Here is a 14,043-nt window from a genome sequence, read left to right on the forward strand (position 1 = left end):
TATATATATATATATATATATGCATATATATATATATATATATATATATATATATATATAGTGTGTGCAAGGTTTTCGATGACATGTCTTTTTAGTCAGATGTGCCTGCATTCAAATGTACTTTTTTATCTCGACCATTTGTATGCAAGTGAAAGCTCTCTTTGGCAAAAGTCTACATAATTGTGTGTGTGTGTGTGTGTGTGTGTGTGTGTGTGTGTGTGTATATGTGTGTGTGTGTATATATATATATATATATATATATATATATATATATATATATATATATATAAAATGTGTGTGTGTGTGTGTGTGTGTAGTACACAAAGGGATGGAGATGAAATACATTTTTTTTTATTTGTAACAGAAATTACAGACCAGTTTCTTTAAAACTCAGTTGGTGTAATTACAAAAAGCAAATCTCTTCACAGATTCCTGAGTGGATGTCATAGCGGTACTGAAGTAAAATAAACATACAAAGAAGCAGTGTGTGACTGTTGTGCTTCTTTTTTGCTGACATAATTTTAAGCCTAAAATTCACCTGCTTATTCTTCCTTTTTGTTTAGGCTATTGTACGCAAGTAATGACTCAGATTCCAATGACAAGTATGTGAATTTAGAATGGAAACCAGCGTGCTACAAATGTTCCAGTCCACATCCTTAATGCTGCCCAAGTTTAATCTACTAGCATGTATGCTCAGTATAAAATAACACTGGAAGCAACCCAAGATTCAGGAGTCAAAATCAGACCAAAATAATGCCCTTACTGAAAGCACACATTCTGAAGCAGCCAAAGAACAGTTCATGTAGTTAGTAGGGAAACAATACTGCTACTCCTACAACACAGCAAACAAATGACGCACAAAAAATAAGTGTTGGTGTTTACTTGGGTATAAAAGAGAAAAAAAAACAGAAATGAAACACTATTACACCGCAGCAGTTTGTTCTTTGCAAATCCATAATAACCCTTGGTTAGTATTTAACATTATCAGATGAAAAATTAAACCAAGGCCCCATCTGCTTGAATTGGTGGTAGCACAGGTGGATGTAGAAGATCTGATGGCAGTTATAAAAAAGAGTGGGGGAAGTTCATTGATGCTTTGGCCAAATTTCCCCTAGTAGTGTGATTACCTCCTCAGGTCTCCCCCTGAAAAGTGGCTGCTAGTCTAGTGAGACTAGCCCTGTCAACAAAAGAAAAAAATAAATTACATAAAAACACATACCAGCACAAGAAGCTGAATTTACTCTTGGAGAGCATAAAGATAAAATGGACCTTATCAGTTTTTTGTCCCTGGCAGTTAAGTAGCTCCATCTTAGACTGCTATTCTGTTGATTGATCCTCTATGCATGTCTGTCCACGTTGTAGGGACCTTAGAAAGCAGGTGTTCACATTTAACTTCTTAAACAGTTACCTGCAGACATTGATTTCATGCTTAACTGTCTGCAGTTCCTCTTGTGTTGTAACTAATTACATTGATTTGCATAGCAGTTCTGTAATACCGTAGAACTGATAATGGTACCAGCTAATAAGTCTTCTCCAATGCCACAGCTTATATGTGCAACTAGTCCCTGAAAGAGTGCTGTGAATGACAGCAAACATAAAACCTCATTAGACAGTATCATCTTTATTTGCTATTGCACATCTGACACCTCGCAGATCGTCTTACTGATGCTGATTTATATTCCTTAAGGGTAATATTTTAGTCATATTACTAATGGTTATGTCTGTATTTGTAATAGTTTAGTCATATTACTAATGGTTATCTCCGTATATGTAATAGTTTAGTCATCTTACTAATGGTTATATCCGTATTTGTAATAGTTTAGTCATATTACTAATGGTTATCTCCGTATTTGTAATATTTTAGTCATATTACTAATGGTTATCTCCGTATTTGTAATAGTTTAGTCATATTACTAATGGTTATCTCCGTATTTGTAATATTTTATTCATATTACTAATGGTTATCTCCGAATTTGTAATAGTTTAGTCATATTACTAATGGTTAGATCCGTATTTGTAATATTTTAGTCATAGTACTAATGGTTATCTCTGTATTTGTAATAGTTTAGTCATATTACTAATGGTTATCTCCGTATTTGTAATAGTTTAGTCATATTACTAATGGTTATGTCCGTATTTGTAATAGTTTAGTCATATTACTAATGGTTATCACCGTATTTGTAATAGTTTAGTCATATTACTAATGGTTATCTCCATACTTGTAATATTTTAGTCATATTACTAATGGTTATGTCCGTATTTGTAATAGTTTAGTCATATTAGTAATGGTTATCTCCGTATTTGTAATAGTTTAGTCATATTACTAATGGTTATCTCCGTATTTGTAATAGTTTAGTCATATTACTAATGGTTATCTCCGTATTTGTAATAGTTTAGTCATATTACTAATGGTTATCTCCGTATTTCTAATATTTTAGTCATATTACTAATGGTTATCTAGATACTTGTAATATTTTAGTCATATTACTAATGGTTGTTTCCGTATTTGTAATAGTTTAGTCATATTACTAATGGTTATGTCCGTATTTGTAATATTTTAGTCATATTACTAATGGTTATCTCTGTATTTGTAATAGTTTAGTCATATTACTAATGGTTATCTCCGTATTTGTAATATTTTAGTCATATTACTAATGGTTATCTCCGTATTTGTAATAGTTTAGTCATATTACTAATGGTTATCTCCGTATTTGTAATAGTTTAGTCATATTACTAATGGTTATCTCCGTATTTGTAATAGTTTAGTCATATTACTAATGGTTATCTCCGTATTTGTAATAGTTTAGTCATATTACTAATGGTTATCTCCGTATTTGTAATAGTTTAGTCATATTACTAATGGTTATCTCCGTATTTGTAATATTTTGTCATATTAATGGAAAAATAACACGTCCAGCCTCACCACAGAAATAAAATAGCAAAAACGAGTCCAGATATATAATAAAACTTTAATGTCAGACAAGCGCTTTCGCGTATGGAATATACACTTCTTCAGATCATAAAAACAAATGAAACTGAGCAAGTTTATATATGGTAGCAGCATTTCATAATTGAATTAAATTAAGTTAAATTGAGTTAATCAGACAATCAAACAATATACAATCAATCATTACCTAACTATTCAATCACTAGTGCAAAAAATCCTTCTCCAAGTAGCCACACACAAATCAATGTATGTAAAACAACTCCCAAATGTCCCAAAACCAATAAAGAAATATATATATATGCATATATGCAAAGACCTGATGTTATTCACAATATTATAGAATATACATATATTCTCCTAACCATGCAAAGATACTTCAAGCACTCTCATCATATCAAAAAAACACATTTCTCAAATAAATAATAAATAAGGAGATGAATAAATGAATAGTGAAATATATCTAAACATTTGAATAAATAAATAACTTAGTTATTATGTCAATATAAAAAGCAATATAAAGTCAACATGAATCAACATAGGATGACAGAAGATGTATATAGGGCTAAGCACATTCATTTGTAGTCAAAAACCAAAGCTCATATAAATAAGTATTGATAGCTATAATGTAAAGTTATTATAAGTCCCCAGCTCATTTAATATGTAGGAATATACTATGCAAAAAGCATAGTACATCAATTATCAAAACCTCATAAATATATATAAAATATGTAGAGTGTAAAAAATGTATACATATGCATACATATATATATATATATGTATTATATAGGTGCCAAAAATAAAACAAAAACAACCTATAAATATGTCAAAAAAATATTGATAATTAACATTACCTCTAAGCATCATTATCTACGTGTAGCTAGAAAAGACCTAATGGATACATATGCATTTAGTCCTGGTGGATAATGGCCTCTTAGCTTGAAAATCCATTCAAGCTCCCTTTGTTCCAGATAATTCATATAGTCTCCACCTCTATTACCAAAACTAACAATCTGTAAAACCCTAAATACAAAAGTCTGGTCACTATTCATGGAAATGTGTTTTGCTAGTGCATTAAGTTCATTTTTGCATCTAATATCATAAAGATGATTGTATATTCTCTGTTAAAGCTTTCTTTTCGTCAGTCCTATTTAAAATGCGGGACATCGCTGACAGGTTGCTAAATAGATCAGCCCAGACGTCTCACAAGAAGCATAAAATCTTGGTTTAAAAGAACAATCCAATATAGGATGTGTAAAACCCTGCTCAGTTGAAATATATTTACAATAATTACATTTCCTGCACGGATATGTGCCTAATTTCTCTGATGTCCTAATATACAAGGAGTCATTAATTATTGAGTTCGTACATAATATAATTTTCAAACTTCTATTGTTCCTATAAGTGAACCCAGGGGTATGTCCAACTATTTTAGCTGTCCTATCATCAATGGTCAGTACGCCCCAGTTCCTATTAATAATAGTTCTATTCTAGTTTTTATGAGGTTTTGATAATTGATGTACTATGCTTTTTGCATAGTATATTCCTACATATTAAATGAGCTGGGGACTTATAATAACTTTACATTATAGCTATCAATACTTATTTATATGAGCTCTGGTTTTTGACTACAAATGAATGTGCTTAGCCCTATATACATCTTCTGTCATCCTATGTTGATTCATGTTGACTTTATATTGCTTTTTATATTGACATAATAACTAAGTTATTTATTTATTCAAATGTTTAGATATATTTCACTATTCATTTATTCATCTCCTTATTTATTTATTTATTTGAGAAATGTGTTTTTTTTTGATATGATGAGAGTGCTTGAAGTATCTTTGCATGGTTAGGAGAATATATATATATTCTATAATATTGTGAATAACATCAGGTCTTTGCATATATGCATATATATATATATATATATATATATATTTCCTTTATTGGTTTTGGGACAGTGTGGCTACTTGGAGAAGGATTTTTTGCACTAGTGATTGAATAGTTAGGTAATGATTGATTGTATATTGTTTGATTGTTTGATTAACTCAATTTAACTTAATTTAATTCAATTATGAAATGCTGCTACCATATATAAACTTACTCAGTTTCATTTGTTTTTATGATCTGAAGAAGCGTATATTCCATACGTGAAAGCGCTTGCCTGACATTAAAGTTTTATTATATATCTGGACTCGTTTTTGCTATTTTATTTCTGTGGTGAGGCCGGACATGTTATTTTTCCATTAATTTTTCTTGTGACGAACAGTCTCCTTTGGAAGGTGCAGTTTTTTTCATTATTTATTTTGTCATATTACTAATGGTTATCTCCGTATTTAAAACAGTTTATTCCTAAATGCCCTTCTCTTAAGGCAGAAAATAAGTAGCTCTTGGACTGGTAGCTCTGTTTTGTGCAATTGATTCCGATTGTGGCTGTTTCCTAAACCCTGTAACTTCAAGGCACAGTTTGATGTTAAAAACAAACTGAGAGTCTTATATATGTGCTTTGTTAATATGATGCCTGGATAACACAATTTTGTGAGAGCCAGCCCCTGCATTTGCCTGTTGCATGCTATAAGGCATAAATTCTTGTGATGGTTAAACTTGACGCTCAGATATTTATGCCAATGTCAGGTTTTTTATTAAAGTAGTAGTAGTAGTGGATTGTAGACTGGTATCACTTGTTTTTATACACTTTTCATTGAGTTTGGCAGTTCCTGAACATTTTGACCATTCAAGGAATGGTGTGATTTTAAACACAAATCAAAATCTATGCTTTCATTTATTGCGAGTATGCCAGGTGGCTAATGCAGATTCTATCTGAAGCAGCCCTTGGATACACAGCATTTGCCCAGTGCATGCAAGAAGGCATACATAAATGTATAAACTATGTGATGGTGAAACGTAAGTAACAAACGGCTGTGCCAAAGTTGGTGTCAAAACTTTTTATTAAGATAGGGCAGAAAGTGATGTAAAATATTTGGAGCTTTAGAATTTTGAGGTAGTAGGAGTGTATCTTTGCAAAAGCCCTTTAAGCATGCTCAGAAGCTGAATGTCATTGTCTTTTTTTCTCTAGAAGAAATGTTTGGTGTAAGTATACCTTTGAAAGATATGCTATTAGCATAGACTTGTTTATGTACGAGTCTGAACAACACATCCTTTAATATCTTGACTATACCTACTACAAGTTAAAAAAAGCTACAGGATGTTTTATCATTAATGTTTTCCTTTCTCAAGATCTTTTTTTGCTGAAAATCAGAACATATGCTGTCCCTGCTTGCATTCTGCATATTTAACATTATTCAACACTGTCAAATTTACAGGCTGTAAGCCAGCACAATGCAGTGGAGAGAGAGAAAGTCCTGGCTGTGTCCCTGACGACCCAGGTTTGGTTAGCTGCTTGAGTGTCCTGGGTGGAGTGGGGGGGGTGAGCACACATGTAATATGCAACATGCAGTTGATCTCCAGTGGATGCTGGAGAGGCGTTGGAAGATGTACTGCAGGAGGAGGCAGAAGCATTGGCTGAATTGACCTTGAGGTGGTGCAGTACACCAGCAGGCTTAGGCAAGCCTGGTAGACCCAGCAGACAATAAATGAACCCAGGGCAGCTTGGGAATAAAAAAACAAAATGCTGTCTCTAACAAAAAAGGGCATTCTAAAATGGCTTTAATGTCTTGAAAACTGCTTAATATTTTACAGTTATGGAGCTATTATTGGTAAACATATAATTTATTTATTAGTACGGTAATCATTCTGTTACTCATTTGTTGCTTGTGTTATAGTTTAGAACTGCAGATGGTCTTTAATTCTACCTGTAAATGGCTAATGCAATTTCCCTGTAAGTGCCTCCTGTTACATAATAATTGTACTGATTTTCTTTGCTTTTTGTTTTATTTTAGGTTCCTGATATGGCTGAAATACAGTCCCGTCTTGCATACGTGTCTTGTGTTCGACAGCTAGAAATTGTGAAAACCAGCTCATACTGTGAATATATTAGACCACCAATTGACAGATTCAAAACCATGGATTTTGGGAAATTTGATGAGATTTATGTAAGATATTAGCTTTAATTTAATGCAGAGCCTTTTTATCATTACTTGAGCTAGACGTGTAGAACAAGTGTAGACCATTTAATCCATATTCAAAAGCACTGTAGGTATTATTTTGATGAGTCAAGTATTCATTCCAAACTTTGCAAATGACATTTAATTTGTTAATTCTCCATTTAGTCAGTAAATTATATATTATTTATTTAATGTCTTAATATGAGTCGTGCAATAACAGAACTCGCTTTTACCTGGAACAGTGTACTAGAACATTTTTACTTGTTTGCCAGCAGGATTTTTTTAACCATATTTTAATGTTCTCCTCAATACTAATGTCCCTGCATCACTTGAATTGATTTGCATTTTTTTGTATTTTCAATACTTCCGCAATGGCTTGAAGGAGGTTGCCATGTTACAACTGATTTTGTTATTCTTGGTCCTCACTGAATTATGCTAGGAAAGAGGATGAATTTTTTTTCTTTCCACTTGCTTAAACTGGGAGTACTGTGGCTTCCTAGATGCAAACCCTTTTAGAACAACAGAGGTTATTGTGCCTCTCTACTCATCACTCATTAGACCCATCATAGAATACAACGCCCCATTTGGGATGTACCTTACAAGACACCTGCAACAGCTGGAAAGACCACAAAAGTACCTCACCAAGAGGATTACTGGCCTCAAACAGATGCCTTTTGCAGCCCGACTCAAGAAACTCCAGCAGTACTTGGTTGCATACCGCTTACTCAGAGGTGATCTCTGCCTGACATACAATTGTGGCCATGTCCAACCCAGAATTGATGGACATGCTCCACCTAAAAAAAAAAACAAATCCCAGGGAGCCACACTCTTTACCTAGTTTAGTGAGTTTATCTATAATTCCAGAGTGGGGGAAAAGTCGAAAGCCTTGGCAAGATCTAGATAGGCTGTGTGAACCACCTTACCCTCATCTACGGCTTTGGTGACCGCTTCAAAGAAGTCTATCAGGTTTAGGAGATATGATCTGCCTTTTACAAACCTGAACTGGGTAGGGTCCAAAGTTTGGAGATTACCAATGTCATTGTTTATAAGTTCCATGATGATACGTTCCATAGCCCTTCAGACCAGGCTTGTCAGGCTGATGGGGCGGTAGCTCCCAGGGTCCATGGTGGCTCCCCCTTTGTGGAGTGGGATAACCATTGCTGTGCGCCATTCAGTGGGCACAAGGCCTGAGGTGAAGCTATGATTGAACATGGTACTTAGGTGGGGTGCCAGTTCATTCTGTAGTTCATGTAGAAAGCAGCCTGGGATGTTGTCAGGTCCCATGGTCGCTGTGTTCTTGGCTTTGGAGAGTGTGTTTTCTACTTGTGCAACTGTGATTACAGGAACTTTGCATTCTTGCGGTATAGAGATGGGCCCTTTAGGGGGTGAGAGCGGGTTAAAGTTAGCACTGAGAGCGGGTTAAAGTTAGCACTGAACCTATCTGCCAGGATTTTGGCAATATCAATTGGTTCTGTATATTTAGTGCCATTGTGCTGTAACTCAGAGCAGATCTGAGTGTTGCCATTAAGATTCTTGACTTGGCTGTAAAATGCTTTGTGGTTGTCTTTAGAATCAGTGGCAGTTTTGTTTTCGTAACTAGCTTTGGAGGATTTTATGAGGGGATCTCAGCTTCTTACTGAGGCTGACCTCCATCATGGGATTTTACTCTTTTTTTGCAACAGTTTCTTTCTTCTGTTGTAGAGTTTGTTTATGGCAGGGGACCACCAGATTGGCTTCCTTTTTTTGGAGGATAGCATCTTGGTTCTGTTAGGGATTGCATGATCCATGCACTCATCTAAGTGCTTATAAAGTGCATTTGTATAGGATTCAGCAGTCGTACCTCTATTGCCCGTCAGCATGGGTGTTGTGAAGTTTGCCACTTCTGTTTTAAGAAGCGTGAAGTTGGCTTTGGAGAAACTTTTTACAGTGATTTCCCTAATGGGGGAGTTGGGGTGGGATGTGGATGTCTAGGGTGATTAGCTTGTGGTCGGATCTGAGCAACGAGGAACTGACCTCTGGTGTGGAACACCGGTTGCCTATGTTGATAATGACCAGGTCTAGGATATTACTTCCCCTGGTGGGGGTGTGGATAAGTTGATCCAAGGCGTTGGAATTTATGAATTCCAGAAAATATTGAGCACAAGAATTGGTACAGGAGTAGTTTTCCCAGTTAATGGTGGGGTAGTTGAAATCACCCATTATTAGGGTGTTAGGTTGTACCCTAATATTTTCCAGTGTATCAGGAACTGAGGAGTGGGAATCCTGGGGCATGGTGGGTGGTCTGTAGCAATCTACAATTTGGATTGCGGTCTTGCCCAGAGTTAGTTGCACTTGGATAATCTCGGATGCATTATGCTGAGCATCTAGCCTGGAGGTGTGGATATCCTTAATGAATATGGACACGCCTCTGCCTTTAGTGTTTCAGTCCAGGTTAGGTGGCCTAAAGGTGTGGTGATGTTCAAGTAATAAAGATTATACCAATATAAAGATGGGCTACATTAAAAATGTGTATGTTTGTGTAAATAAATGTACATACACATGTAAACACACACACACACAATATATATAGACATACACATATATATAAAAATCTCTCTCTTTATATATATATATATATATATATATATATATATACATACATACACACGTTTGTGTGTGTAGAAAGGCGATGGTATGCTTTTTGAAAAGACATAAAATACTAAAAGAGTGCAAGAAGGGAAGAAGATGTTTATGGATATGTCAGTGAATTACATAAAAATGTCAGCAAGTTCTTAATCACAAAATTGCAATAGTATTAGAGAAGGTTAAACTTTTCTTTTATTCTGTGACACTTAAACGTATGGATAATTTGGCAAAAATAGAACAAAAATGTGTCAGAAATGAACCAAAGAAATATTATTAAAAGTTCACAAAATTGTAAACAGGTATTGGGAATAGAATATATTCTCTTTGAGTTCAAAAATGTTTTGAAGATTTAAATACCTTGTGACACTCAGATGAAAATCTATTAGAGAATGTTATGAATGGTAAAGAATATATGAAGTTGTCTGAAAAAAGGATAAGTATAACACTTAAGTCAGTTAATATAACATAAATTAATAAACATATGGATTAGAAGTAAATTAAGCCTCAAGAATTGAAATCACAGTTCTTCAAGTATAAAAATATTCCCACATTTGATCTAAATTTTATAAAAGCATTTGTCAGTATCTAAGGTACTAATCAAATACCTCCATCTTGCATTTACTACACCTATAGTAAAACGAGATAAAATTCCAACTAAGTTTTCTTCTTATTGACAAGTTTCTGTCTTCAAAGTAAATGACATAATTTTTATATCGGTGCATACAAATTTGAAAACTTGTATATAAGTATTAATAAATGAGAAATAAAACTAGATTTATTTTATATAAATTCAGGACAGTATTAAGATGGTGTTGACATTTGCATATATTACTAGGTAAGCCCTCTGGACACAAGTGACCCTTTTCAAGGGCAGCCTTCGGGCACTGGTTAAGTGACTTGTTCACAGTCATACGACCTAAACCTTGTCACCACAATAAACAAGACATGCTGGATGGATAGATTCCTGTCCCAGTGATTTCCTATACTCTGGAACAAACTACCCATCTATGTCAAGCAAAGTTCCTCATTAGCACTCTTCAAGAAAAATCTTGATGAGTGGCTAGGAAATAGGAAATACACCCTGGGGATCACTTCTGTGGCTCTGCTTGTCAGGGGCACAGGAAATTAACTTTCTTGGGTGGCATAAGCCAGGGAATCTTTTTGGCTAGGCTTACTTAGGCCCTTGGGCCGATAGCCTAGTACCTACCTATGAACAGCCTAGTACCTACCTATGAACAGCTTAATCCAGTGCATTAACTGCCAGACTAATAGACTGTGCAGACTGTAATAAAAAAGAAATTGCAATTCCAAATTTAGAAATAGACTGAGTTGTTACATTGGGAATATTAAGTATTAGAAAGTTGTAGTTTTCCAAAAAAAAATATAAGTTTAATAAAGACAACATATGCTAACAAATAGATGTGTAAAATAGGAAGTTTCATGTCACAAACTGGAAGTATAAAGAATGGAGCAAAAGAAAGATGCCCACACTCACCTATACTTTTGTTGAAGTACCTGTGACTGTTTCAGTAAGACAAAAGTGCATTGCTGAAGATATTAAAATTATAAATATTAATCAGAAGTGCTATTTGCTGATGTTTATTTATTCTCTTTGTTGACTGGGTTAGTCTCACTAGGCCTCTCACTAGGCCAGTGTTCTCTTTTCAGTGGGAAACCTGAAGTGGTATTCATACTGACCAGGTGTAATTTGGCCAGGGTACCAGGGAACTTACCCCTCTCTTTCAAGCCATGAGGCATCAGAAGGCTACAGTTGATGAAGCTTGAATTCACTTTGAGGTGGAATGCAGTGAAGTTGTTACAGTGAGGATCTTGTATTAGAAGAAAAAGCTGTTTTTTGTAGAGAATGATGACACAGGAGTTGTTGTGGATTTAGGAGGCTTGGCAACACCAGTATTAATGTCAGTGATGGTGAAGGAGTCATGAGAAGGTGAGGCAGTGCAGTAGAATGTGGCAGTCAAGAGAGTGTTTGTAGAAGAAGAGGAGAGTAATGGAGCTGCAACAGTGGAGAAAAAGAATGGAGTAGATAGAGAGCGATCATATGCTATGGTAGAATGTCTGGCTTTAAGGGTATGGGGCTGTATGACGGCTACAAGCACTGTGGAAAAGGAACGGTTAGAAGAAAAGAATGAAGATTGCATTTAAAAAACTGATATATATATATATATATATATATATATATATATATATATATATATATATATATATATATATTTATATATATATATGTATATATATATATATATATATATATATATATATATATATATATATATATATATATATTATATATATATATATATATACATATATATATATATATATATATATATATTTATATATATGTATATATACATATATATTTATATATATGTATATATACATATATATTTATATATTATATATGTATATATATATATATATATATATATATATATATATATATATAATATATTTATATATATATTTATATATATATTTATATACATATGTGTGTGTATGTTTGTGTAGAGAGAGAGAGAGCAGTAGCTGCAGTAAACAAACAGCAGCAGAGACCAAGCAAAGTAGAAATTATTCAGCAGGAGAATGTGAACAGAAGTCAGCAGTGAGAAAAAGACCAGTGGTAAAACTTAAAGTAAAAAAAAAGGAAAAATATGATATTTCACTACTGGGATTTAAAATAACAGACATTAGAGCCCTAATACATTTAGGGACTGGATAAGTTTGTGAAGTGAAGTTTGAAATTTTGTTTTGGTGGCAGAACAATTTATAAATAAATGTGGAAAAATATTTTACAAGTCCTTGCAATGAATTTGTTTTATACCAGAACTTTAATATGCATGTTGAAAGAAAAAAAATGTTGGTACCGTTTAGAAGTATAGACGTAGATGAAAATGAATTGAAAAAATTTTTTCAAGCATATATCATAAAGTGCATGAGATAAAAATAGTTTTGGTTGAAAGAAAAATATGGGCAGGCATGGGTATGTTTAAATGAAGAGTTCAAAGTGCGGCATGTATCTATGTGGCAGTGTCGTCAATGGAGAGGATATGGTCTTTCATAGAAAAGCTGTAAACCAAATTGTAGGAAATGGGGTGATAACCATTTTTGATTTGGTTGTCCTCTAATAATAAGTGAATGGGGGATAGTGAACAGAGTGAAAGGGAACATTCAGAAGTAAGAGAGTAAGGTGAAGAACTGTTAGATAAAGCACAATAAATTGAGCATATAGTGGAAAGCAGGCTTGTGGAAACCGAAAAAAAAAACATGGTTTCTGCAAGAAGGAAATTTTAATGTAGATGAGAAAATATAAGTGAAAAAAGAGCGAAGAGAGCTTTTCATGGAAAATAACTATGATGTAGGGAAAATCAGTGGTGAGTCAGAAATTCCAGTGATGAAGGCTATAGGGGCAGGATAAGGCGAAGAAAAATAAAAATTAGAAATAAATGTTAATGTTGATGTGGTGTTGTTAAATGTAAATAGCATAAAGAATGATGTGAGAAGAATGGTAATGTTTGAATGATTTAAAAACTTAATTTGTTTGCAAGGTAAAAGGTATGTAGAGAAAAGTAGAAGAGAAAAGTTTGAATTGATGTGGGGAAAAAGTAGTATTGACAGTAAACAAAACTTGTTCTAGGACTGCCCTGCTAGTTAAAAAATGAAGTAAAAATAATGGATGTGATTAGGATGTTGGTATCTGACTTAAGGAAAAAAAATTAAACCAGTGAGGTTAATTGTGTTACATGCAAGTATAGGTGTGGGGAAAGAAAAAAATAGGTTTGAAGATAATTACGGATAAGGTATTACATTTTTATTAGGTGACTTCAGTTGTAATTTAAGAAAAGAAAAAGGCAGAGTAATATGTAGTAAAGTAATAAGAAACTGTCAGATTAAGATTAAGAAAGGAAAACATTTACATACAAGAGATGTAATTTAAGGACTGAAGTAGATTATATAATATGTTCCGAAGAAATGTTAGAAAATTAAGAAGGAAGTAAAGAAACTTTTTTTTTAATCGTAGAGCAGTATGGGCAGTTATGAAGAGATGAAATAAAGGAAGGAAAGAGGATAAAAGTAACAGGAAATAAGTTGAATATGCTATATTTCCAACAAAGAGAATTATGGAAGGAACCTCTAACAATGAAACTATTTTACCAAAATATAGCATATCGTTGATGTATAAAGAAAAATATAAATATAATCAAAATTGGGAGAAGAAAAGACAAAGAATATGAGAGACAGAAGGAAAACTGAAAAGTTGTTGGAAATAGAAATTATGAAGAAAGAAAATTGCATGAATGTAATACGGAGAATGTTCAACAATATTGCTTATATTTTCTTGGGAGAAAAAAAGTATAAATTTTTAGGTAAAGTGAAGTATAATAAGAG

General features: G+C 33.5%; 1 protein-coding gene across 1 annotated transcript in view; it reads left to right on the forward strand.

Moving 5' to 3' along the window:
* PNPLA6 (patatin like phospholipase domain containing 6) overlaps nt 1–14,043 on the forward strand; it is a 1,368,928-nt gene that overhangs the window by 1,317,541 nt on the left and 37,344 nt on the right. The window contains exon 32 of the mRNA XM_044083495.1: nt 6,847–6,999. Within this exon, the coding sequence (XP_043939430.1) occupies nt 6,847–6,999 (153 nt within the window). The remainder of the gene's footprint in view (nt 1–6,846; nt 7,000–14,043) is intronic.

The sequence above is a fragment of the Protopterus annectens genome, chromosome 9.part0, assembly GCF_019279795.1.
Source record: "Protopterus annectens isolate FY-2018-M chromosome 9.part0, PAN1.0, whole genome shotgun sequence".
In the NCBI taxonomy this organism is placed as follows: Eukaryota; Metazoa; Chordata; order Ceratodontiformes; family Protopteridae; genus Protopterus; species Protopterus annectens.